Genomic DNA, 27664 nt, shown 5'->3' on the forward strand with positions numbered 1-27664 from the left:
AGACCAAGTATTGCACATCCAGCCCATTTGGAGGTAAGTGCAAAATAAGAAGCAGCTGACAAGTTGCTCCAGCCAGCTTCAACGTCTGCAAGCTGAGTGCCCAGCTAGTCTGTGTGAACGTTTCCTACTATTACCCTGACTTCAACCTCCCCTGCTCCCTGCTTTAGTTCTTCTGGGGATTACGTCCTTCTTTCCGATACCAGTTCCGCAGAGGGGGAAACCGGCTGCAGCAGCATCGTTAAGGTCAGGGATACGGATGTCAGCAGGAGTTCTGGAAAGTCCCCGTGCCCCAAATGATATGACTGGGTCTTCTTTCAACTGGGAGGGAGAAGGAGCCCTCCGAGCTGGCCGTTTCCTCTCGACCTTGAGCCTTGCCCCCAGCCCCGGTGCAGCTCCGGGGCCCGGCAGCGCGGGCGGGTGGCTGTGGCCGGTCCCCGCCTCAGAGGGAGGCAGGCGCAGGGATCTGGGCTGCACGTCGGGGCTGGCTCCGACGCGCTTGTGGTGGGAGAGCCAGACCTGAGAGGGGCTGGCCTCTAGCAGATGATTGACATCAAACTGGGTGAGGTTTCATGTTAAATGAAAAAAAAAAAAAAAAAGAAAAAAGAAAAAAGAAAAAGGGCGAGCGCAGGGGAGGGGGTGACTGTGGGAAGGGGGAGAAGGAACTACTGTAAGAGTAAGAAAGTCCTGCCCAGCTGTTTGCGAAGTTTAAGATTTCCTGTTTCCCCTGCAGCGCCGAAGTGAAGTTTTCAGTGAGTCACCCGCGGTCCCGAGCAGCGGAGCCGCGCAGCCCCGCTCCCCGCCGGCCCCGCCACCGCCGCCGCGGCCTCCCCGCCGCCCCCGCGCCCCGCCCGCGGCTCGCCGGCCGTGCCGATCCGGCTCCGCGATGACTCCCCGGCTACCGAGGAGCCTGCGGCGGCTGCTGCTGCGCCTTTCCCTCTGGGTCCTCATGGGCAGTTCGGTCCCCGCTGTGCTCCGGGGTAAGTGCGCGCCGGCCCGGGCTGCCTTTGACAGCTGCTGGGGCCGGAGGCAGCAGCGGAGTGGGGCGGGAGGGGGGCAGGAGGCGAGGGACAAGCGACAGGAGTCCGCCGCGGGAGGCGGGGGACAACGGTTGCTAAGTTTTGAGGCTGGAAACATTTCGGGAGGGGTGAGCGTGTTTGTTGATGGCCCTGAGGGAAAGTAAGCTGGGAAGTAAGAACTCGGAATCTCGGGGTTTCGCGGCCAAAGCTGAGGTCCGTCCGTGGAGGGAAGACGGGGGAGAAAAGAGCCGATTTGGCAGCAAATCAGCAGGGTCTGTTCAGGCCGGAGGAGCCCGGAGAGGGCATCTCGGGAGCTGCCTGCTGTCGCCGGGGGAACGACCGCCCAGCCGTGCCTGCAGCTGCTGCGGCAGCTCCCGCACCTGGTGCCGGCCCGCACCGTGTGCCCGCGGGCGGCGGGACGACGGGACCCGCGGCCCGCGCCTCCTGAGCCCTTCGGAGCAGCTCTCCCTGCACAGCCACGGGGACAGGGCTGGAAGGTGCCTCGGGTGGACATGGCCTGAGGGCTTGAGCCCTGCTTACCGGCTCTCCCAGCCGAGGGCCTGTGCGTGGCCAGAGATCCCGCTCCTCGTGGATCTGCAGTTGGTTACCAAAAGCTTGGTTTTCATGTGAGTTTCTGCCAACAGCGGAGTTTAGCCCGTGACTGTGAGCAGTTGGACTGAGTAGCAGTCATTCCTGTGGCGCTGACTGCGCATGTTGACTCACTCTTAAATGACACTTTACATTCCTTACTCTGCTTTTACCAAGGCATCCTTAGATAGGTTTTTGAGGCTGTGACTTGCAGTATTCTTCATATCATAATTTATAATGTACTAAGAGCTTAAAATTCTGCTGTAAAAACAAGGTCCCTGCCCTGAGGAGCTTTCTGTCTCTGTCCTACCAGTAGTTACCCTCATCTGTGAACTCAAATCTGTAACAGCAAGGTTAGGCCCTAAATCATGTTGCAGCCCAATGGTGAACCTAAAGAGAGAACAGCAGATTGCAGCAAAACTGCATCTGAAACACCTTTGAAGAATTAAGTAGATTTCTGAGATGTCTTGTGATATCACATCTAGTTTTAGTCTTCAGGTAAGATATGCAGACAATTGGGCTGCTACCAATTTTGCTCTGTGCCCTCTGATTCTCCCTTGTGGTCCATTCATGGTCCATACTGATCCCAAAATTGTGGCTGAAACATAATAACATAAAGCAGATAACCCTTGTATAACTGCTGCCATTAGCTATGTACAGTTATGAATAACTTCATGCTTCATTGATAATCCTGTCAAAGTCAACAGGTTTTACATACCTGCAAAGTTATTCATGGAAGCTGAGACGAAGAATTGTCAACTTTATATTGTAATTGTGATTAGCATAAGCAGGTCTGGTTTAGTGTGACTTAGCAAATTAGAAAACTTAACCGAATATTCAAAACTGCTAGCTGCGAATAGGGAACCGCTCTTGTGAGAGAGACAGATAGTTAACTAACTGTTGCTTCAAAAATACATAAGCAAGCTTGGAGGAACAGATAGGTAACTAACTGTTGCTTTTAGGCATGTAGACAAGTGTTAACAAGAAAGCCAGAAAATATGTCTTACACCTAAGTAAAATAGAATGCTATTGTAACGTGTGCTTAACCATTTAGTTTATCAGCTACTAACCACAAAAATGTAAGAGTGTATGACATTTATGAAAAAATTGCTATGTAAGCCCACTGAAAATGTGAAAAAGCAGAGGTACATTTGTGGAGTTAACCCTGTGTCCTCTCCACCAAGGTGGAGAGACACTTAATAAAGATACTTCGGAGGACAATCTGTTTGTTGGTCAATTCCTTTGAATGAAAGCTTAGGGCAGAAGAAAAAAACAGTGTAAGAATAAGACACTATGGTGTCCCAGGGCCCAAAATTATATTTTTTTAAATTTGAGGTGTGCAGCTTCAACTAGTGATTACGTTTATTTTACCCCAGACCCAAATTTTTGCAGATTCCCATTGCAAAAAAACTTTAAATGAGTATGCTCCACTTTTGTTAATCTTGTGTTATTTATTATTATACTTTCCCCCCCCCAATCAACCAGTTATAGACAGTCTCAAACTACAGGTAGATTTTTAAAAGCGGACAAAGCTTAAAAGGTTGTTCTTCTTTCTTATCGTAGGTCCTGTGAGGAAAAAGTATGTAGACTGGCTGCAATTCAGGATTTTTCATACTGATCTTCATTTGCACCCTACAATAACCAAAACTGAGTAGACCTGTTGTCAAACTATCTATCCTATAGCTCCAAAAGTTGTTTTAATAATAACTATAGGATTCTATTGTGATTATGGCAGGCAGAGTTGGTCAGAAAACAACAGTTCTGTGGGATAGAAGTGTGAGGTTTGGTTGGTAGTTATTTGACATTGAAATGAAAACTATAGCTGCCAAATGTTTTGGGGAAAACAAAACAGACAAAAAAAAAAAAGAGCTACTTACTTTGTAATAGCTCAGCAGTTCAGTGAGGTTGAAAAAGTAGAGATATCAGTCTCAGAAGAGCTCAATTCCCAGGTAAGCCTACTGACCAGCTGACTTTTGTTAGATAGGTTAATAAAGCCCCAGCCAAAATTTCATTTTAGTGTTCTTCACAGAAAAATATTAAACAGGAATGTCACATTCCTGTAGACTCTGGACAAACCCACAAGTTCATGAACAGGCTTAATAGGAATAATCTGCTTTGAAAAAGATGCTCTCATGTCCTGTACTACAAACAAAAAATTAAAGTTTTTTTCCATAGAGTAAAGGGACAAGGTGTGACTTTTTTGAATGACCGTGAATGGTATATTGAGCATTTAATCAATAAATGGCAGTACAAAACAGCTATTGCCCACATAAGAAATTGATGCTGCTGTGTCCAAGTGAATATCAATCTGTAATTTATATTTAGATTATCATAAGCAGAAATTTGTTTCTTGGAATCATCTGTGTAATAATTGTTCATCTCTGAACATCAGGAACTTAATTTTCCATTCAGCCAAACTCTACTTGCCTTAGTGTCTCTTTAATTTTTTTAAAGCTATATCATAGTTAGTTAATTTTATAGTGTGAAAATCAAATTTAAAGTTTCAATTATTTGCAAGAGGGAAGTAGGAGAAAAAACATCTTGTAACATGATGGAACATGTTTATAACATGATTGAGTCTGAAATGCATTCCTACCCCCTATTAAAACTGGCAATTTTTCAGGTATTTCAGGAGGTAAGTAGGAATAGATCAGAGATATTATTTCGTTTTCTTCTATTTATGGGGTATCCTTGAATTTTAAGGCTTTTATACCTAAGACTTTGAAAAACACTTTTATTTAATTGCTATTTTTAGGTCCTTGGCATTAACATGCTTCTATAATATTCAGGTGGTGAATTCCATATAGGAATGGTTTCTATTAAAAAATGATGAGCTGGATCTTAAACTGCTGCAAATGAATATATTTCCATTAGCATTAGTAGAGTTACATAGAGTTATAACAGGTTCCCTGAAACAGTTTCAGAAGTAATTTCAGAAAAAAGGGCAATGGGGTAATTCAGATTTTTTCATATTCGTAATATTTTTTCACTTACATTTTGTGAACACTTACTATTAGATAATCTACATTTAGCCAAACAACATTGCTTCAAAGTTAAATACTCCTTTCTGGGATGAATTGTTAGTTTCAAAGATACAGAGTCCTATAATGGTCCCTGATAAAAGTTGTCACTGTGACAATGTTAACTCAGAATTTAGAAGCAAATATGGTGTCAGGTTTTTATGAGAAGAAAAATTCCTGATGGTTTAGTTTGTGGGGTTTCTTTGTGGGCTTGTTTTTTTTCAAAGGCTTTTAGACAGGAGTTGCTCTTTTAAGGGGGAGGAAAAAAGCATAGTATTCCTGTAGCACCAGTTTTTGGAGTTTCCGATGCTTATATTTCCTCTGCAAGATATTTTTACGGTGATATTTTTTGCATTTGTAGCATAGGAACTTTTTTGTCAATAAGGTATGTATGTGCTGTATGTACTTTTCTAGCATCCTCTGTCACTTCTCAGACTCAGAAGAGCTGTGTCTTACTTTTGGTATAGCCAGAATGAGCAAAACCAACTACTGGGGCCTAAACTGTTACTCTTGGATTTTGCGTAGCAGGGTGCATTTGTATCAGCTAGGTATTAAATATTATCACAACTGCAGTGACAGATTTTGACTGAAAGTGACCCATGCAGTCTCCACACTGGTTGGCATGGCCACAGTAGAGAGTTGGTGGCACAGTGAAAGGCAGGGCTTCCAGCCACCTTTGTGTTCCTGGGATCAGCAGGAGGCAGGTGAGCTGTTACATTCCTGATCTGCCCATGGTTCCTACAGCCCTTCTGGCACCTGGTGAGCTGAGGAATGAAAGGATGTTGTGAGGCAGGTGGGAGACCAGTAGTGCATCATCTCCTTTGCCACATAGGAGCCCTTTGACTTGGGGGAAATATCCAGTTAGGCACATCCCAGGGAGATTAGATAGTTTGTGTTGCCAGAGCATTGCAAACTCAGTAAAATTGACCAAGAGATGAACCAGTCTGTGCAGATGTTGGAGAGTACAAGGAATTTCCACCATGAATTAGTGAAGAGCCAGCCCTGATAAAAAAAAAAAAAAAAAAGTTGGCTGAGTCCTAGTTAAAGAGACTTAGTGCTGAGATTTTGGTTTTCTTACCGGGTCTTTAGCCTTAAATCTTCTTGGTGTTAGAGGGGTTTCTGTTTCTTTTTTTTTTTCTTTTTTTCCTACAGCATAATGGGGACTGTTTTTTAAACTCTTATATCAAGAATAAAATAAAAGGTGATGACAAAATTCTTGTGCTTTTTTATGAAATCTAATTCTGGAAGGTTAAAATAGACTAAAATGAATCATAAAGAGTGTGCTTTGGTTTTGACAGACAAAGTCCTTTTGAAGTTTAACTTCACTGGCAGGTAGAAGTGATAAGTATTATATTAAGAAACAGTGGAGAAACTTCTTACTACAGAGGATTTTACAGCAAGAGTGGGCACACACACTGAGACAGAGCATTGTAGTTAAGGCAAATGCTACTGATCTGTATGCCACTGTAAGCAATGAGTCAATACTAAATATTTGCAGAATTGGGTTCTCAGTGACCCATCTGAATCTTCAACAGTTGTTTTGCATATTATGTCTTCATATGACATAGTGACACAGCAGCAGCGCTGGCATTGGTTGAGTACATGCCATCATTTGTGTGTGTCTGTCAGCTTCTAGGGATTTAAGCAGAATTTAAATTGAAGCATGTATTAAGAGGTCTGCCCTGCAGTTCATATGGATTAATGTTCATTTGTTTGCATTGCTGCAAAGTTTAGCAACTGTTTTAGATTTTAAGAAACAGTAACATTGGCAGTGTCAGGGGAAATACTAGTTGTTGGTTCATCCATGTTTGTGTGTATTTTTTTTAATATGCCATTTCCTTGCTCTTTCTCTTGCTGTGAATGTCATTGTAATTGTTACAGCTGGAACTACCTATCTTTTTTTTCATATGGGTTTTTAAGCCTTTTCACCTCTGGGAAGATTGTCCGGGGAAGGAGGAGTTTTCCTTTGCTCAAACAACTGGTATTTAGAAAGAACTTCCTGCTGGCATTCATCCCTGAGTTAATCTGGTTAGAATTAGAGTTGGTTGAGAGTTTTTGACACTGTTTTTCATGGGAAAATGCTGATTTGTCAAAACTGAAACAATTTGTGGAAATGTACCAGTTTCCATTAAACTTTCATCAGGAAACCTTTTCTTTTTTTTTCTTTTCTTTTTCTTTTTTTTTTCTTCCATAGTCCACAGCGGAATTTCTGATATAGAAAGATATAGAGAAAAAGAGCAATAATCATTAATCAATAATTAGAATAATCACTGGTCAATGGAAGAAAGGCAGCCTCAAGTGCGTGGTCTGACTCACAGAATTCACACTTGAAACTGGAGCTCCCCCTACCCACTCTCTCCAGGATGTTGGAGGGCTCTCACTCTCTTGCTGTGCATGCATGCACAGACATCCCCACACCCACCACTTCAAATGATTTTGGTTTCACTCTGGTTGTGAATATGAAAATGTATGAGATGTTGAAGCACTTTGTGGGGCAGGAAAAACATTTTCCTGACAGTGTTTTTAAAGCTGACCTATAGCCATGTGTTCATTTTCTCCTTGTTGGGTGGGAATGGCAGTGCTCTGAATGATTGGTGTCTTCTAGTCTTTGTTTCATATCATAATAACAAGCTGTATTCAGAAATTTCTGTCATGCAAAAGAACCACTGTTTTGATTACTAACAGTCCTCACAGTCTGATTCCAGTTCTCCACTCACCCAAAGTGGTATTTTTTCAAAAATTTGACTGAAATTAGTAGATTTCAGGAACAGATAGAAGAGTCTGCTTCCTCTAAAGCATCCTTCAGCTTACAACCCAGCAGGTACATCACTAGAATGACACCTGGGATTAACACTGTGCCTTTGAAATGGCAATCTGAAACCAGAGGCATTAGAAAGCTGTCTTCTGTTTCCTACTATCCTCCGTTTGTACCCCACAGCCCACACCCTCAAACAAGCTGTTGCTCTTCTCCGTAAGTAGATATCTCTGAGGTTTTAAGGTAAAAAGGAAAGATTTATCAAGCAGCCAAAGCCATAGGTTCAGCCAGTGATTTGAAAGCCACACCACATTTCTTATAGCTTGTTTATAGGGACCATTAATACGAGTTCTGAAAGATCACCTCTGCTCTCTGTGCAGCTGATCAGTTCCTCCAAAACATTGCCTGTGAGCTTCATTTAATGCAGCATTTAAGCTCTGTTAAAAAAAATGGTCTATGCAGGGGACATTAGAAAATCTATATTTTGTTCCCAAGGCTGTGGTGGCTCTGTCAGGGCCTAGAGACTTCCTTCTGTTAGAAAAGTGAATTTGAACAGTACACTCAGAGGGCAGCAGGAAGGTCTCACAGTTTTACTCCTCAGAGCAACATTTTCCAAGTAAAGACCCAAACATGGTTCTTACGTGCCTGGGGCACTTTAACAGGTCTCTTTAAAACATAGCATTGTGCAAGTGGAACTCATGCAGGGCCAGACTGTCAGCTGGCATAAATCAGCTTACCCTGTTGAAGGCAAGGAACCTGCCCTGATTTATACCATCTGAGAATCTGGCCACAGAATAAATAATAGGCAACTGTATGTTATGAGGCTGTAATTCCCTCAAGAGGGCTTTTGTGGTATCAGTCTTGCAAGAGCTAGAGTGATCTGGTTCTCTTTCTTGGAGCAAAAGAGTAATTTGCCTGCAGTTTTTGGAAGTCCTCAGAACATTAGGAATAGGAGATTTCAGACAGTCAGGGGAAAAAGGATGACTCTAAACTTCTTGTAAGGTATCATTAAGTATTTTTGCCCAGAAAGAGTCATGGGAGGAGAATTTTGGAGGATGCAGATGAATTGATTTGGGATAGGTAGTCCCCCCAAAAAATAAATATGTAAGGTTCTCATCGAGACCAGGCCTTTCCTTTAAAAACACTTCTATACATTTCCTAAGCTGTCAACTGCCTCAACTGAAGCTCTTTCATCACTGATAAGCTTCTAGTCCTGGTGTAGTTAATAAGTAAGAAAAGTGGAGAATGGGAAATGACGACCAAGGGGCAAAGACCTCCTCAGAATGTGGATGTGGATGTTAATTTTGTTTAACATTTCACCCAGAAGGGGCATAAGTGAGCTGGTATTCATTGTATTGACTTAGAAAGAAAAGGGGGTTCGGTTAGATTTACCGAGTGTTGACCTGTAGTTCTCCTGGGTCTAAATATTTTAGATGTGAGATACAGGTCAGCCAGCTCCCTCTGTTTTTAATTCTGCTGTGGATTCTTCCGCCCAGAATGGAATTAAGTTTATCATGGGTATACGTCACCTGTTGGCATGGTTAGATGGTGCCTGGGGCTTTTGGATGATAATGTGGCAATTTTGTAGATTTCATCTCAGTAACTAATATAAGCACATCTTTAATGTTGCTGTACAAGAGGCTGAACTTTGAAGCAGACCACAGATGATTACTAATGGTTTATCACTTCTGGTTATTTTCAGGGAAGGAAGCAGAAGCACCTGTCTGGGATTCATGTGTGTCTCGAGATATGGATCTGGTCTGATCCCTGAGTCTAATTACTAGCTTAGATACTACTGACAACTCGTTATATAAAGTTGCAGTACAGCAGTGGTTTGGATAGCACAGCTTCAGCAATAGTTTCAGAAAGGTCTTAGTGCTCAAAGGGAGACGAAATTTTTTACCATTGCGGCTGCTCCCCTTGGCTGTCCTGACCAACTTCCATAGCATTTGGGAACTCCGTGGGCTGGAGCAAATCTGAAGTCATAGTTACATCAGGACTTAGCATACCTTCAAGTGCTGCAGGATGGTAGTGTGTGTGAATAACTTTTGTCCATTAAAGCGCATGCTTGGGGAAATAGGATACATGGAATTACATCTTTTTCCCTTTCCAGTTTTTTTCTCCAACTGTATAGTCTCTTAAAAGACTCCTCACTATGCAGTTAGTCCACTGTGCAAACTCAGGCTCCGTTTCAGATGCTCCACTCTCAGCTCCATAGCTGTCTTAAGCTTTCCTGTAACATGACTGGGTAGTGATTTCAGGGTGTCCCATTCTTCTTGAGTAACTTATAGAGAGAGTGCAGGAATGAAGAAGTAAATCTTTACGTGTTTCACTCATGGGAAGAATTTAATGAGATTTTGAACAGCAGAGATTTGTCAATCTGCAGTCAGGAACTGATGAAGATTTCAAGAGAAAAGCTGTCATTTGCAGGTGGTGGTTGATCTTTTATTTCCTTTGACTGGGTCTGCCTGAAAGCATGCAGCAATTACCCTTCTCATTTGTCTCTGGCATACAAGGAGATCTATGATTCTGCAGTGACTGTGCTATGGCAATTGGCCAGCTGCCCTGCTGTGTCCCTTCTACCTCCCCACAGCTCCCATTACCCATTTTCATGGTTGCCTTGCCTTCTTTTCCTGCAGTGGTTAGAGCTTTTGCCCTCAAAGTGGGAGACCCATGGTCATGTCACTTCTCAGCCTGAGAGTAGCTAAACCCCTTCAATGAAGGGCTCTGGAATGAAGGATCCTTGCTGGCTAAGACAGGGCAGGACTTTAGAGGCAGCACTTTGCAGAGAAAAGGCTGACGTGTGTGGGTGGTCCCCCAAAGCATGTCACAGGAGAAGAAAGCCTGTTCCCTGATGGATTCATTCATTATTCCAGCCCCTGCAGGGTGGCTGATATTCTCTCCAGGGAGTTCATAGCACAACAAAGAGAGACTTTACATACAGAATCTTTTTTTCCTTTCTAAACTGAAAACAACCGTTTCTCATCCCCATGAAAAGATCAGAGGGGACCATGTAATAGTCATGACTTCGTAAGCCTCTTTATTTAAGCTTTCACAAAGTAACTAGGTCAGTGATACATGCTTCTGGGCTATTGAATTTTCCTTCTTTCCCTCAGTCTATTCTTCCATTTCCTCACCCAGCTTTACCACAAAGGAATGCCTTAAGTCAAAAATCTGGGAAGTTGATCCTTTTATTGCATTTGTAGTATTTTCATCTGGTATGTACAGTGCCAGACCATCAGGCTTTCAAAGCTGTCATAGCTCAAGTTTGCACGTAAACAGGAATACTACATTGTCTGTTTGTAACTAAAGCCATATCTGCTCTATCTTTGCTCTGGATAATAGATATAGGAAAACATTCAGCAGGAAGAGATTGATAAACTACTCTGGAAAAGAAAATACAACCAAAACGTGTTTCTTTATTTTCGTTTTTCTTTCTCCATCAACTTCTTGCTCACACACTCCTTACTTCCCACATTTGATACTTTTGCCTTGAGGTTTCTGCCTGGCTGAGGGCTTTGCTGTTCCCCCACTTCCCTGAAGCCACACTGATATCATGAATATTAGTGCAAGAAGCATCCTAGGGCTCCTGGTATGTATATGTCCCCTGCCTTTAATGTGTATAAAGGAAAATAAAAACATGAATCAAATTAAATCACCAATATTCCTGAATTGGGATTCAGAATGAGGACTTGGGCATATCCCACCGAATTGTTTAAAAATATGTAATTTTTCAAATTACTGTATTAGACATGAAAGCTCCTCCTATACAGACTGGAGGTGATTAGAGGCTCCTTCTTTTGCATGGGAAGAGGAGACAAGATTTATTGATCACTTATAACTACAGCTTTTGCATCTTGGCCTACGGTTAAAGCAGTGAGCTAGGAAACGAGAAGCCTCTTACTCTCTGCAGACCCAAACAGTTTCATCCATTGTATTTTTGATGCCACCATTAAACTTCAGTACAGTTATTTATATTAGTATTTTCATGGTTTCAACTAGTGCTGCTTAAGGTGGCAAAAAATAATGCAATGTGTTAATTACAGTTTCTATAGACAGTTATAAAACTTGTGGCTAATGAACAGAGATTGTTTCAATACTTGTCTATTGCAATTTGGAAATTGAGGTTCAAAGAAAGTCATAACCACTGTTCTTTCTCAACAGAAATTCTGGATTAAAGCCCTCAGCGCATCCAGAAATTCTCATCAGTCTCAAACACCCTGTCAAGTTCAATAAGACATTAGCACTTTTTTTCTCCCCTATTTTTCTCAGAATAAGAGGCTGTGTGCTATGAACTTGGTGAGGTGCAAGGAAGCTTTCGTAACTTGCCGCTGTTTGACCATTTAAGGACTAACTCTTTCCTCAGTTGTCCACATATATATTATTCATGGTTCAACAAATTTGTACATTCCCTAACTAGGCTTTTTTGTTCTGGTGACTTGTAGTATGATTATCAGGCACATACCTACTGGTGGTTTGAAGTCAGAAATGTATTGGCCTTCTCATGGGTGAAGGTGGGTAACAAATGCTAGAAGCAAACCACTAATTATTGGAAATATCTTACCCTTGAAAGTTAATGACAAGGCACATTTACCACTATCGTTACCACATTCCTAGAAATAGAAAACACTGACACCTGCTTTTCCAAGCTGTTGCTTAACATAAGTAGTTAGAATACCCATAGAATCACTACTTCTCCCTTCAAAAGGTGGGTTTGGTTTAAGTTTCCATTTTGTGCTTTTGAAACTGAGATGTAGTTTGCTTTTACCAGGGATCTATTGTCCTTAGGTCTGCAGATGGTAGGGAAGGAGGAGATACTGTTTGTTTAGGGAACCATGCTGTCTTTTTAGCATTTTCAGATAACAGTTTAATGTTAAGGATTGCCTGCCTTTTCAAAATGATGGACTGTTGTGGTTTTCAGCATATGAAGAACAAAAGAATTAGGAATAGTCGCTGCAGCTGCTATTTCCTGGCTGGGTACAGTTTTGGTCAGATATGCAGGCACTTTGCCATGCTTTAATAAGATACCACAAATAACAAACACCAGTAACTGGGAGCCTTTGCCTCAAGGCAAGGGTAAGGTAGTGCAACCTAGCTAAATCTGCTCTGCCAGCATGCTAAGCTGTGGGTAGGCGAGCTCACGTTGGAAGTTTACTGCTGTTAGTTGACGAAAACAACGTGTTAAGCTGTGCTAACTTGATACGTTACACTCTCTGAGGAAGGATATTATGAAAGGTGAACAAGATCCTTTCCAACAAATGAAAGCTGTAGGTGAATGAAACCACTCCAGAAACAAAGTGTGCATTTTTAACAAACAGGATACTTTTGTTATTAGAGCCCTGCGAAGGGATGTGATGGACTTTCCAATGTGAATCTCTAAATCAAGACAGGGTTTTGCTTGTTAAACATATACCCAGATAAGTTAGGGCTTTGCAAAACTAACTGAGTGGAATGGCTTCACTTGCAGAAGACCAGACTGGGAATATCATCCATAGAGTCACAGAGGTCCTGTAACCTATGAATATGTGATACAGCAGGTTACCACCACCAGGATGGTATCACTCACATCCCTCTCAGAATTAAGACTAGCATCTCCAGAAATAACAAACAGTTAAGCTGCTCTGCTAACTAATGCTGTACAAAGATATTTCAAATATGCATGAGTCATAAAATTTTACATCCAAGGAATTAAAAAAATGTCTCTATTCCTACGGAGCACTTTCCTCTGGTATAGCCTAAGCTATTACTGTGTTTGGAAAGCTTCTATTTTCTTTTATGAGAACACTTTTAGAAACATGCTGTGTTCTACATGAGTGCAGTATTCGTGAAAAATGCCGAAGTGACAGCTTTAGAGAATGAGCTGCCCATGTCACTGAACAGTTACACCAGAAACCATAGCAAAACATGCAACTCTTGGTGTTTAAAGGGATGCTGAGTGGTTCAGCTGCTATGACCATGTTATGCACAGCCTCCACAATGACAGTTGTTGAAGTAGTATTTTCATGATATAATTACTAATCCACTTTGCATTTTACTAAAATGATCAAGGCATATTGTAGAAGGCTTTAGACATCCTGCAGACTATCACTGATTTCTACAGTTGAATAAGTGCCCTCCAGATGAAGGATGATGATGTGCTATGACCAAAATCCAGAAACATTCAATGACTCTAAACTGTTAAACATCAGCAAGTATAATTTGACATAGCAACACTCAGAAATCACAGATTAGCATCTGCTGAAGATCTTATCCTATTAAATTTAACTAGTATATGTGACAGTAAACATCTTCTATCCTGCAGTAGCAGAATGAGGAACATTATGTTGTGCCAGACATGAACTTCACCATTTAAAAGTTTATGAAGTGTCATCCTATTTTGCTTTTCATAGTTCTCAGTTGTTAGAAAAAAAGATGGTTGAAGTAATTGGATGAAGTTTGAGATATTCGGATGAAAATCGAGAGGCAGTGGTAGGTTCTGAGCTGCTGTTTGATACCCCCGCTCTTCTGTTTCTGTCTTGTCTCTTCCCAGCTTTCTCTTCAGTAGAAGGAATTGTTTTGTAGACACTTAAATTAGTTTTTTCTTTGCAATGGTTTTTCTAAACAAGCTTGTAAGTGTATATGCTGTCTTGGAGTCCTGGTGAAAGATTATGGTCTTAAGAATGACTAAAGATATAGCTTGAGAACTGAAATAGGGGATTTACAGTAATAACGACTGTATCTAAAGCAACTGGGAGGGGAAAACCCTAGAAATCCAACTCCATGTGTACATTTCACATTTACAATTTTATTTTGCCTCATCATTAACAAAGTGTAAGAGCCTGCAGTCTCTCACACATCTTCAGGCAGGGAGACTAAATGTTTTAGACTGGCAAGTCCCTTCCTGCTGAGCAGCACCTAATGTGGGAATGTCCTCACCTTAGATTGTAATGCCAGCCCTGCTGGGCACTGGCTGCTGCAAGCAGTGAGTAATGCATTGTTGTATGGAGTGAGAACTGTTGTATTCCTACATGCAGGTTTTTTAGTGTCCAGGTTTAATTTTTTTATTGTGGGGGCTTACCTGCTGGACCATGCATACAGATAGAAGAATTGTCTTTAAAATACTCAGGTTTATAGTATAGTGAATTGATTTTTTACATGTGATTTAGAAATAATGGCAAAGATAAGGACCTTTCAGTGTACTATCAAGAGACAGATTTAGGGGTAAAACACCTACTTATTTCAGAATGGGCAGATTTCACCCATGGCTTTTATTTCACCTTAAGACCAGTAAAATTTCAGCCTCAAGTAGAAATGAAGGAGCTGGTTATTTGTTCCCTTATTTTAGTAGGTTGGTATTGCCAGCTAGTGATTCACAGTCTCAAAGGTAACTGGAGGGAGTCATTTGCAAATGCTTTAAAAGGAACAGCTAATACCCATGGGGATATGTTAGCAAATTTGGCAGATAAAGGAGATGTTGCTTTATTGGGAGAGATACTTTTTTACCAAGAAATCTGATAACTCACTAACAGCAAGCCACAGCAGTAGAATTTCTGCAACAGAAGTCAGCAAAAGAAAGCTTTCCTGAGGTTGAATATCATTAGAAGTGTGTGTTTTTATGCATATGCCCTTTTCTCAATACTCAATATACAATTCCCATTAATAGTTGTGGAAGTTAGATACATCTATCAAGATAACATATCCCCAGGGTATTAAATTCTCTTATTTTACTTCTTTGCATGTAACTTGACAGAGACAAATATAACCATCCAAGTTACTGAATTTGAGAAGGATGTGTATTTTCCCTTAAATCTATTCAAAGTGATTCTACTCCTAAGGGATTACATTCGAGTCTAACTTTCCTCTGGTTTACTATTTTAGCTGAGCTGATGGATTATGAAAGAGTAATTTCTTTTTAATACTGTTTTCCTGAATCTGTCATTCAAAACTTGCTGTGTGGGGACAGAATGGTTCATAAACATTATTTTCTTGGAGGAAAATGGCTTCTCACAGTAAAAAGGAGCTCTGAACAGAGCTTCCACATAAACATGTTTGCCCATCAGTGACTGACAGAGGAGCCTCTGTGTATGTTAAGGACTTGTGGACTTGTTAAATGAGACTTTTTACTTAGAAACAGTATTTCAAATAGACTAGGAAGGGTGGATTATATTCAGGTCTAGAGAAAGAAATTGCATGGAATTCTGTTTTACTAGAATCTCTAGATTATTTTGTAAACTAGTACCATAGTAGGAACATCCTCTGGTCAGAGGATGTACCTTAACTTAAATCTCTCAAATATTCCTCAAGTTTGGACGTCTTCAAAAAGCTAAACAAATTTAGGTCTTTTATGCTCCTTACATTAGTAAGTTGTCTTTTTATATTAAGCTTAAACCAAAATCCCCAAATCTTAAATTGTGACTAAAAATTTTGCATGCATAACATCCTTGTTTTTGTTTTGTTTCCTTATTTGTTTGTTTATAGCTGGGAGGGACAGATAATGGCAGTGAATGCACTTTTAAAAATCCTGCCAGTATCCTCCTTTTATCTGGAAAAACAAATATTTATAAATCCCTCTGAATCATGTAACTGTGTGACGATTGCAAGTTTGAAAGCACAGTTGTCTGGTTAATCCGTTTAAATGCTTATTTTGATTGGGCAGCTGTGAGTCTTTGTGTGCACACAGCTTCTCCTCGTACTTACTGGTGTGTTATAAAATGCCACGGAAATTCTGATTTGGTTCAGTAGCACCGGTGCACACACATACAGTTTTTTGTTGTACAGGATAGAGACTCTCACCATGCAGACCTCATCCTTGCTTATGGTGGCCTTAAGAGCTGTGGCTGAAGCCAGTTTGCTCAGTCACTTCCAATCCTGGCTGTATAGGTTGCTGAAATCTTGCCGAAAAAATGTGGGTTCTGGTTCGAGGCACAAAGCACCCCCTAACTCATGACTTGAACATGCTCCAGCAGTTGACACAAAAGGTATACTTGTGAAGGGCCAATACAGAGGTTCAATATGAAGTTGTGCATGGAAAAAGAGTGGGAAACCTCAGTTCGAATTCCTCTGCCTAGGTAAAATTAAAACACTGAACAGCAGTCCTGGAATTTATATGCTCCAAACCATGCTGTTGTACCTAAAATCTTATTACATCTTACTTATACCGTTTGTGCCCCTTATGCTTCATAATTATGAAGTATTTCCTACTTGTAAATGTGACACTTAAACTGATATTTGAACAGATGCAGGCCATTCCAATTACTGTGTTATATTTTAAGAGTGCTTTTGATTTATTTTTGCCTTGTGTGTTTGTTTTTTTTAATTCCAAGTCTATTATTTAGGTTTGGCTCTGTTTGACTAAAGTTTTCTTCTTTGGTCAACAGGGTTTTGTTTCCAGTTTTCAGAAAAGAAATTGCAGAATCAGGCTCTTTGAAAACAGAGATACGAGTTGCAGTTCAGCAAAATTTCAGAGCAAAAGACAAAACTTTTGTTTGGTTTTGCAGAGCATTTCCTGAGAGTAGTGGTATTGTCAGGTAAATGTTCAATGTTTTCCCCTGAAACCAATGCATAATTGGGGTGACTGGTTGAATTTTATTTTTTGTGTTCACAGTACAGAACTGCAGCAAAATCAGATGTTTCGGATCAGACAGAGGATATATGTGCTTCAGAGTACTCTCTGTCCATTTTATGTCTTTCCTCTTGAAAAAATTATATTCCAAAAAAAATTATATTCTAAAATTTTTTTCTTGAAAAAATTATATTCTAAAAACAAGACTCTTTCTGGCTCTCTCAGCATCTTGTGAAGAGGAGGCATCTCCTAGGTCTCTGTACAACTGAAGAAACAGCCACAGAGAGTAGTTCCTGTCTTCTCAGATGTCTCAGGTGTCTATGGCTTGAGACACCAGAAGTCCTTTTTCTATCCTTTGAAGTCAAAATAACCTACAATCTAGTTTCAAAGTGGATTTAAGCAGCTATGAGGCCTGAGGTGCTTCTGCAAATATTTCTGGGGAGAAACATCGATCCTTGGAGTGCTGCCCAAAGTATAACCCATGTGGATGAGTCCTAAGCAAGTCCCATCTGCCCTTGCAGTGATGATGCCTGGCAGAACAGAGTAACTACAGAGCCCCCGTTTCCTCTCCTGAAAGGGCTGTGACATCTCCTGTCTCAGGGCAAGTAACATTTGAAACCAGACTGTAGGGTTGAAGACAGCAGCAGACAACAGGTTCCCCCATGTCCCTGGTGCGCTGGGCAGCGTGACCTTGCCCCAGAAGTAACTGCAGCCACAGATCCACAGAAACTTTTCTGTGCCTTCAGCAGTGCTACTGCTGCTGAAATATGCAGTTTTTCATTACCCTAGCTGTGGGTTGCCGCTCCTCATACCACATTCTTCGTTGTGTTTGTATTGTCAGATAGACGTCTAGACTGGAGAACTCTTCTGGGTCAAGTTGGCCTTTGGAGGGGGAGGGAGGTGTGGTAAGGTGCAGTCTGATTCCTCTGTGAGGGAAGAGAAAGTGCAATGAGGGATGTGAACAAATAATGAGCAGGGGAGCATGACTGCTGTTTTTTGCAAACTGGAACTGTTTGTGCAAATATTTCTCTATGACCTCACCAGACAGAAAGAGAAAAGGGAAGATCTTTTGTGTTCACACTGCTTAAGAAACAAATTAGTAATTTTTCTTAAAATGGTCTGAAGACTTCTCCATGAGGCAGACAATTGTTGTTTCAAAATATATGTTTCCTTGCATCAAAAAGGAACAACATAAAAATAAGATGTCAGAAAAGGTGTGTGAGTGTGAGGGGGGCTCTGCCGTGGCATCCCCAAAGGAGGGATCTATTGAGGGCTCTGGAAAGCCACATGTGGCAGGAGCCTTTCAAAAGGGAGTATGGGTATGATCTTCTGACTTTCAAACCTGCAAGGAAAGTGTGTGTTGGTAGTTTTAAGGGGATATTTGTAAAGCAAATAAAAATTAAAATTAAAAGCATAAAATGGCAAATACGAGAGTGATACTTTTTCTGATTCACCAAGTAACCTAGCTCTATCAAAGGGAACCTGGGGGAGTCAGGCATAACTTCGAATTTCCTGTTTTGTGTGATTTGTCACAGTCTTAATGTCTGTGCTTCATTTTCACTACTTTAAAAAGCAAGCAAAAGTCTGCCCCTAAACTAACATATTTCATAACCTTTCCTGGAGGTTTCTCTGAGACCAGAGAGGGTTTGCAAGTGTTTGCCAGTCTCCTCAGTGAACAAACAGTATTAATAAACATCTACTGGTCTGTAATAACTCTTTGTAAGGCACAGCAGCTGCTTCTAGATATTATTTACACAGTTTTATCTATGTTTTAGTTACCATAGTCTGCTTTTTTGAATACAATGAAGGACATACATTTGGCAAGAGTTTAACTGTAGCAAGGGTTAACTTTAGTAGGAGTTAACTGCATTTTCAGGAGAAAGATTTGGCTTTTTGCCACCTGAGTTGCTGCATGCTACCAGTGTAGAGAACAGTCTTCAAATAATTTCCATTTTGCATTTGGAAGCGATGATTTTTTTCTGTCTCTCCAGCCTTCCTTTTTATTGTTGAAAATGCTGCAGGTAGATAGTCAAGTAATATGAAAGCTTTTTTTCACATACAGAATTCAGACCTCTTCAGCTTATAGTTGATTTAAAAGTAATTGAGTAAACCACAACAAATTTGTGTGCTGTAATTCTCAACTTTGAGACTGACTAGACTTGTTCCTAATGCAACCTGTATCAAGGTAAATCAGCTTTAAAAGGATTTTAAGGATCCACATGCAAAATTTTAAAACCTTCACTCCTTTAATTTAATGCATTAAACTCGCGTGTGTATACCAGGCCAGCACTTAGTTACTTGAAGCTGTTTGGAAAGTTAGGCAGGATGAGGCCGTATACTAAATATGAGTAAAGCCCCGTAAGAGTGTCATTTGTGTTTGGCCAAGCATGTTACTATTTTTGATTTCTGTGTGTCTTTGGTTGTACAGTGATCTGTGGGAGCTGAGGGCCAGGCTCCATCTGCACAGCGTGCTGTGGTGTTGCAGATGATGAGCCAGCACAACAGCCGTCTGTGTAAGGGAAAAATGGGAACTGCACCCATGTGCCCACCTACTCTGTCCATCACAAGGACCACAACTGCAATTCCTCATGGGAAGGACGGGAGGGTTTGGCAGTACAATGTGGCAGGAAGCTCCTAATACTTTTGAAATCAGCCTTTTTGCCTCTACCATAGACCCTAATGTGTTCTGCTGCCCAGAGGTTTAGCAGAAGATATCCTGAGACTTCAAAACTTCTCTGCTTTCCTCCCACCTGTAGCCTCTCCACTAAGGGTGCACCTAAAAAGGCAGACAAGATTGCATTTGCATTAAGCAGATACCAGAAGACAGACATTTAGGACTGCTAGTAAGTAAGAAAGGAATGCCTTCTGATAAGTACAACTGATACGTTAAGAATATGATTAATTTTTTTATAACCTCTTGAATTTTTCAGTTTGTATGTGACACTGAGCACATTCAGTAGTCTTGCAGATAAACTGAAGTGCCAGGATGTGTCTCTATGGAATACTTAACAGCTAATAGAAATGGCTTAACCATAATGTTATTAGAAAATGTTCTAAAGCTCTGTCCCACCTGTACCAGGTGACTTCTAAATTTCCCTATAGGAAACTGGGAGTTTAATAAATAGACCCTTGAAAATAGGGTCAAATGACTCTTTAAGGTAGATGTTCCTTATTACTCTTGTAGTAAGAGAGATAAAGGGAAGAAATATAAATTAAGCTGTTGGAGGGAACATATGCCTCCATCAGGACAAATGATTCACCTTCCCCATCGCTATTACAAAGAATGAAGAGCCCTATCATATTTTGAAATAGGTTGGTGGTGGTGGTGTGACTGTTGAGGGAGCAGGAGTGGAGAGAAGCATGTTACTATAAACAGACTGTCTTAACTGGCTGAAGGAAGAGGCACAATGGGTTCAGAAACTCCATTCAAACTGCTTAGAAGATGCAATTGCATGGGTTTGTATTGTTGAGGTTCTGTAGCAGAGAGCGGAGACACATTTATGTTTTCCTGAGTCAGAATTGTTCCTAATTACGTATGGTTTAAATGTTGGGGGGGTTTCACAGAGACTTATTTGTCATGAAAAAGTGCCACAGAAATAATTGTATAATGCTTGAATCACTGCTGTTTATTTTCAGACCCTATAAGTTGGAAAAATAATGTTTGTATAAAGCTAAAGTGTTTACACTCTTTCAGCTCTGTTTCAAGTAAAGTAATGGCAGCTTTCATTGAGCAGATGAGAATACAAAAGGACATGAAGATGCAAGATACGCTTTTTATTGCGCAGGTCAGAATTAGTTATGCAAATATCAGTTCTGAACCATGAATCATGCTTATTCGAACAGAGTAGGAAAGCTAGTTTTGCTTATCTTGAGAATCAGAGGAGCATTGATGTACTCAATATTCACTGTATATCTAAAGACACAGGAGGGGTTAAACAGTAAACACAACTTCCAGTAAATTCCCAATTTAATGCAATATGCAGGAAAAAAAAAACGCTAGACCCTGTAGTCATAGTTGAATAAATTGATCTTCATGTTATATCACTTACGATTCTTCAGTGCTGTGTGCTGTTTACCAGCTGTGTTAGGGAGGCTGCGGGTTAAAGTCAGGGAAGATGAAATGTCCATTTAAGAGCCCTATGGGAAGCCATCATTTAGATTTTTTTCAGTCTCTTTGCCTGGAGACAGTATTCTTTTGTTCCGCCTACCATGGAGTGCTAAACAGTGGCCAGAAAATGTGGAAGAGAGCTGCAAGTTAAAAATCCACAGGTAAAAATCCATCTCATTATTTGAGGTATCACAATAATGTTATTTTTATTCCCTGTTTTCAGAATGTGGTCATGCTTCTACTGTAAGTGCTGAACTGGAGTCTCCTCTGACCTGGACTACAGTCAGTCAGGAGTCATGGCAGCGAGCTCTGTTCTTAGGCATGTTTGAGGCAGATCACTGCTGTGCCCTGCACCAGAGAGAAAACCCCAGCCCATGATTAAAACTGCTAATGATAGCTCATTTTGGAAACAGCAGATAAAAATAGTGTTACTTCAATTATTTAAATACAAAAATTATTTTCGTCTTCAAGTTCTCCAGCTTAGTATGCTGTTCCCTCTCTGTTTTCTCTGGACGTGTCCCTCCCCCCAACTCCTGCCAAATCTGATTCTGTTTCTGTGTCAGTGCCTGCAGCAATCCCTAAAGCAAAGTTTTACCAGTTCCACTTGCTGTTAAAAGTCAGGCACTTCCACTGCAGGTTAAATGAAGTTTTCCAACTCCTGCTCCTTTTCCTTTTGTCTTCTTCCTCTGCACATTACTTCCCCTGTGCCTTGCCTGCTGGCAGGTGGGAAGTGGCGGTTTCCCAAATTCAGTGCAGTCCATCAGTGTTCCTGCTGTGAACCAGTTTTTTTGCTTTGGCCTTCCTTCAGCTGAGGGTGACCAAACTGCTGCTGGCTGAGTCTAGCTGGTCAGAAAGGGCTTACCTAGTCTGCCCTCTTCTTTCCTAGCAGACTTCTCAGTCATGGCTGAAGAGTATGTTGTAGCTCACACAAACATGAAAAAAGCCTGTGGGCCCTGCCAAATCAGTCTTTCCCCCCAACTCATGGGGGCTGCTTTGTGATAGGATGAGTTTCGGGGTTGTACGTGCATCTTGTCACATTCACAGTTGTACTCTTGTCATCTGATAGGTGTTACTTGCATTTTTTTCATAATATGGGCAAAAGCCATTATGTGACAGGGTGAAGCAACGACATGCATCTCCTCCAAGTACTTTGCAAAGAAATGTGTTTACAAAAAGGAAATTATTTTGGTTTTTATCAGCCTTGATGTGGTCTGATCATGCACAAAAGCAACACAAAGGTCCCACTTTGCAAACAAAAGTTCAACCGGTATACTTAAAGGCACATCTGTAAGTACTGGCTAAGGCAACTGTTGTGCTCCCTGGTCGTCAGTGATCTGTAACTAAAATCGAGGCTGAAAGATTCTGCAAAACAATCTGTAGGAATGTGGTTTTCTGGAGTCCTGCCACAGAGATAATTAAATATCTGGTGGGTTAAACATTCATGGAACCTGTTTTCCTCTGACGTATTTTAGTTGTACGTGAAAGATAGCTCTTTGGCTTTACAGAGGCTGTTTCTGCACTGTTGATAATCATTGTTGTTAATCTTAATAGAAACAGTCACAAAATCATGAAAGTCCTGTATTCATGGTAATCCTGCTGGGGTAACTCATAGTTGAGACAAGGGATTGCAACCCAAAGCAGTGTCCAAGACAGTATGAACTACGTGAGCTCATACTCACATAACAAGTATGGGAGTATGTACCAGTGACACTACATTTCAACTCAGATGGCATTAAGCTTAGAATTGGCAGCTGTAACTGAAAAATTGAAAACATATATTTCATAGGGTTACCCCAAAGGTGTTATGATGGGAGTTACTAGGTGATCTGCAGTATTGCCAGCTCCTGTGATTGTATGATGAGTAATACAATAGCTGACATATTTCTTGAAGACCAACCTCGTGGATTCCAGTGATTTATTTTTCTTTTTATCTTTTCATTTTTTTATTTAGACAGTAATTCCAACCCTTCTGTTTATGGCTAAAGTTTCAAAACATGTCTCAAAAAGCACTCTTAGAGTACAGCCAGCAACAGCAAGTAAAGGAGAACCCAGCAATTGTTTTTTGATTGCTCGGGGCTTTTTTGTTGGTTTTCCCCCCTTCCTTTATTTCCATGATCTGTCTGGCTAGTCTTGTGATTTTGTAACTCATAATTTTTTTTGTCTTCAGGATTGATTATGGTTCCGTCTTTTCTTCCATGTATTACAGCACTGAACATAATCATTATAATTAAGAATAGCCATCAGGATATATCCAGGTCTTAAAAGCAAAGCTTGGATCTTACATTTTCCTTGACTCCTTCACTCCTGCAATTAATTCATCAATATTTTTAAGGCAAAGAATGTGCTTTTGAACCATCACCTCTCCACTTTTGTGTGTCTCCATCACTGTCAAAGTTTGTTGAGGTTATAGATGGTGTACTGGGGATGGTAGTCAAAATGTAAATCACGCTGTGCTTAGTACTGTTGCTGGCAAAACCTGATGTCTTTCTGTTGGTAATACAGTTTGGATTTTCTTCATAACTGCTACTTGCTTTTCAGTCACTGAGATAATGATGTCATGGAGCTGTGGTCTTTGGGAGAACAAGGGCAATCTGCTTCAAGACTCTCTGACAAAGGCATTGCCCTCCTTGCAGATTTCCATGATGTAGTGAAGTCTTAAATTCAAGTCTCTCCCATCAGGTGGAATTATTTCACGACTGCTGAGTTAGCGGAGTTCCCATCCCAATATCTCTCTCAGCAATTTTCTTTTAATTTTTTTTAAGGGATGGGATCTGTCTGCTCAGCAATGTTATTTTATAAGTATACATGTGCCAGAGACACTGGATGAGAGAATAGAAGTGGGGTGACAGCATTTTACAAGATAGGAGTAAGAGACATTGGCTGCTGTTTCTGAAATGCATCCTAAGACATAAAAAGTTTTCCAGTATAGATATTCCCAAAAAGACAGTATCTGGGTTTGGGCTTTATTTAAATGTTGTTAGCTTGTGAGAATTCTGTAAAATATAAGAGGAAAGTAAACTATTGCCTTAAGCCTCAATGAAAGTTACATATCTACAAACAACAGAGGCAAAGCAAACAACTTCAAGACAGTAAATAGACTTTGGGTGAGGTGTACTGTTATATGTCCTGAGAAATCATAAATAAAGATATGAACCATAGAGCAGAATTGTTGTCCTGTAAGCCTGGCTCCACCACAATCCATGGAGTAGATATTTCTTCTGTGTCTGTTCTAGTGTCTCTTCCATAATATCAAGCCCACATGTTGGCTTGCATGTTCCATGCATTTTAACAATGGTGACTGATCTATGCAGAACTGATTGGCTGAAAGCCTCATAGCCAAGAAACTGCAGTCTTTATTTGGTGCCCTCTCCATGGACAAAGAAGCAAGGAAAGCTAGAATTAAGCTTCCTGTAGAAGTCAAAATAAGAAAACTAACATTAAAGAGTAGATGGCAAATTCAAATTTTTGGAGACAAGCACACATTGTAGGATGGCTTCCTTCACACATGCAAATCTGTGATTTCTCTGTTGACTTTTCCATTATATCCACAATTTTTTTAATGCAAAATCAGAGGTTGCTACTGTCCGTGGTGTTTGAGTGACTTTGGTTGTCTTAACAGGAGAAAATCTTGAGGAGTTTGCTCATGGGGTATGAAGTGTGCAGCAGGATAGTCAAATATTTTGAGAGATGAACATTTAAGTGACTACAAGAAGAAGAGCAGCCCTGCTGGTAATGAGCCACTCCTTGCTTGTGGGCCCCTGGAGGAATGAGTAAATACACTTTTGTAGGGAGGAACCCTACCAACTTGTCATTCTCCAGGCAGGATTTTGTTGATTAGAGACAGCGGTGAGTTCATGTGACTTGGAAGGAGACCAAGTTTTCAGGATTTCTAAATCCTCAGTCTAGTACCAGACTGTGATCAGAAGAGTGATATTGAGGTTCACAGCTGACTCCAGATTTCTTCTCAGGCCCTTTGCAGTGTTTGGTTTCAGCATCAGATAGAAAAAATCAAACTCGACTTTAGTTTAGAACTAGATGGGTTATCACAGTGGGTATGGCCAAGCTGTAGTAATGAAAAGCACACCAACACCTGTTAGAGCATTATGTTAATATTGGGAAAAGTAAACTGCAGTCTGACTTTAAATCAAATGTTGAAGCATGGAATAAAGTTCGTCCACTTGGGCAGTTTATCCATTACCTTGAACTGCCCAGAGGCATGAATGGAGAAGCACTGAATTGTCAGCCTCTGTTACAAGAATTCTGGCAAGAAAATATAGGTGTAGTCAGTTCTGGAAGTCCCAAAACCCATTAACTTTTGCCAGTAATTTAACCTGATCAGAAATTACTTGTCCCTAAGTGCCGAGATTTTGCTACTGTTGCTAGCGATTAAATTAAGGCCTACCACACTAACTTAGAAACTTAAGGTTTGTGAGGTTTGTAACCTCACAGTAGATTGCTGATTTCCAGGGGGCTTTTTTTTTCCTCCTTGGAAGAGGTCCAAACATCTTTTCATCCGTTTGTTCCAGTGGGTGAGTCTTGGCAGAACCTGGCATAGCCAGGAACAGCATAGTGACAAGCCCTGCCTCTCAACAAATACAATGTGCTTGAACCAATTTACCTATGGACCCACCTTCGTGTGGCTTTTGGCTCCAGTGCTGCAGGCACTAGAGAGAACTGAGTCATGGTTATGGCAGAGGCATCCATCACGACACAGCTGCCCAGTGAAGTACAGAACCATGTGAACTCAGAGCTGAAAGCAATGTAGATGCAGCAAAAGTCTTTGCAGTTTGAGCAGCAGATGTCTTTCCCCTATGTCAGTAGTGAGATACTTGGCATCTGCCACAGGTTTTCTGTGTAAATTTGGGTGAGTCATTTCATCTCTCCCTCAATTTTGGTCTGTATTGTTCATCCAGGCTTTTAGGACCACAGATTTTTTTCTTTCTGGGAAGAGGGATAGTCCTTCACTATCAGGTTGTTTCAATCATTATTGTAGCCTAGATAACTTAGATACAGCTATTAGTTTCTCTTCAGCTTGTGCTGAACAAGAGGTACCATCCAGAAGAGATGAACAATTTGCCATAATGATGATTATGTTAACACATATTTCATAGAGCGCTAGATTCAAGACCTTTTGAGATCCTACCACACCTACTTCAGTGAGGCTTTGTTCCTCTGCATGGCTTCTGAGAGTTGTTGCGACACATATAATTAAGAACAAGAAATGTTTACCTGAGGCTTAAAATTCTGCGAGACCATAATATAGTACCAGCATTCTCCACCCATCTAAGCGCTCCCAGTGTCGTGAATGGAGTGACACACCTCCCTTGTAAGAGGTAGCAATGTTTATTGACATAAACCAGAGTTTTAACAAAGTTTGATAGTAAATGTGACAGTGCTTTAACAAACTTCGATGGCAAGGTACACTTGATTATTTACTGCACAGAGGGCAAGACGAGACAAAACTGTCAGAGAGACCCTCCAGTTGAGTCATGAAGTTCATAAAGGACCTCCTTGTATTTTAAACCCCTTTCTGAGGGGTTTCTATGTGTGGCTGAATCCAGACCTAGTTCCAGGCTTCATCAATGGTTTATGTCTAAAGGATTATATGTGCACAAGCAATACTTTATCTCGCTTAGCTAAGATTTCAAAGTTTCAGTGTGCTTATTCCCAATTCACTTACTGAGTATTTAATGCAATAAGGATTCCCTCAACCTCGGAGAGTAACCTTGAGGGGCTTCCCTATTCAAGGGGAGATCCTGGCGTGCAGCCCACTGCCACACAGGAGAGCTCAGCAGACCCTGGGCTGTTCCCTATTTATGGAGTAAGATGATTGACTTACAATAATACTTGCATACCAGCTGTATTTTGGTTGGCGCATGCTCAGCTAACCCTCTGCTGTTGAGTAAGTTTTATGGCCCTTAGCTATTGTGTTATTATCTGTCTTCCGAGAGTCCAACTTAAGCCAGGTGCAGCCACCACAGCCACTGCCGTTAGCTATCGCTTAAGCCAAAAACAGGGGTGGAGGGCGGGGGGAAGTGCACTGCCACACCCAGTGAGCTCACCCTAACCATCCCTTCTGCGTAGGACCTTCTTCTATACCATTAAAATAATTGGGAGTTTTGCCACTGATTCCAATGGCAGAGACTTTAGATCAGTATCAGAGCATGCTAGTGATGAGAAAGATGTGTAATTAGATGGAGGGGGAAACTTTTCTTTCAGTCCCTCACAATGGCTCAGAAATCCATTGAAAATGTTAGCAAGAGGCCTTTTTATTTCATTCTGGAAAAATCAAGTATATTTATTTCTTGTAATAAAATATTCTAATGGTAGTAAAGAGTGAAGTTCTAGAAGGAAAAAATTGATTTCTCAGCTAATTGAGGAGAGAGGGGGAAATTACAAATCCCTCGTTGCCTGTTACTGGTTGACTGGCAACATTTGGCCACAGAAAGCAATATGAACATAGTTTTAACACGCAGGTGGCTACAAGAGAAGGCCTGTGCTGTATGAAGCCCAGTATCTCCTTAAAGTCATCCAACCTACTTTTCAAATTATATTAAAAAATGAGTCAGACTGAAACTGTTGTTGATTGTCTGCTCCACTTCAGATAGTTGCATATTCATTTTAGCTTTAGAAAGA

General features: G+C 40.9%; 1 protein-coding gene across 1 annotated transcript in view; it reads left to right on the forward strand.

Moving 5' to 3' along the window:
• Positions 1 to 665: 665 nt before the first annotated feature.
• TGFBR2 (transforming growth factor beta receptor 2) overlaps positions 666 to 27664 on the forward strand; it is a 58729-nt gene continuing 31730 nt past the window's right edge. Inside the window, exon 1 of the mRNA XM_027675447.1 lies at positions 666 to 977. Within this exon, the coding sequence (XP_027531248.1) occupies positions 884 to 977 (94 nt within the window). The 5' untranslated portion in view covers positions 666 to 883. The remainder of the gene's footprint in view (positions 978 to 27664) is intronic.

Source organism: Neopelma chrysocephalum, unplaced genomic scaffold, assembly GCF_003984885.1.
Source record: "Neopelma chrysocephalum unplaced genomic scaffold, ASM398488v2 Primary Assembly neopelma1_26, whole genome shotgun sequence".
Lineage (NCBI taxonomy): Eukaryota > Metazoa > Chordata > Aves > Passeriformes > Pipridae > Neopelma > Neopelma chrysocephalum.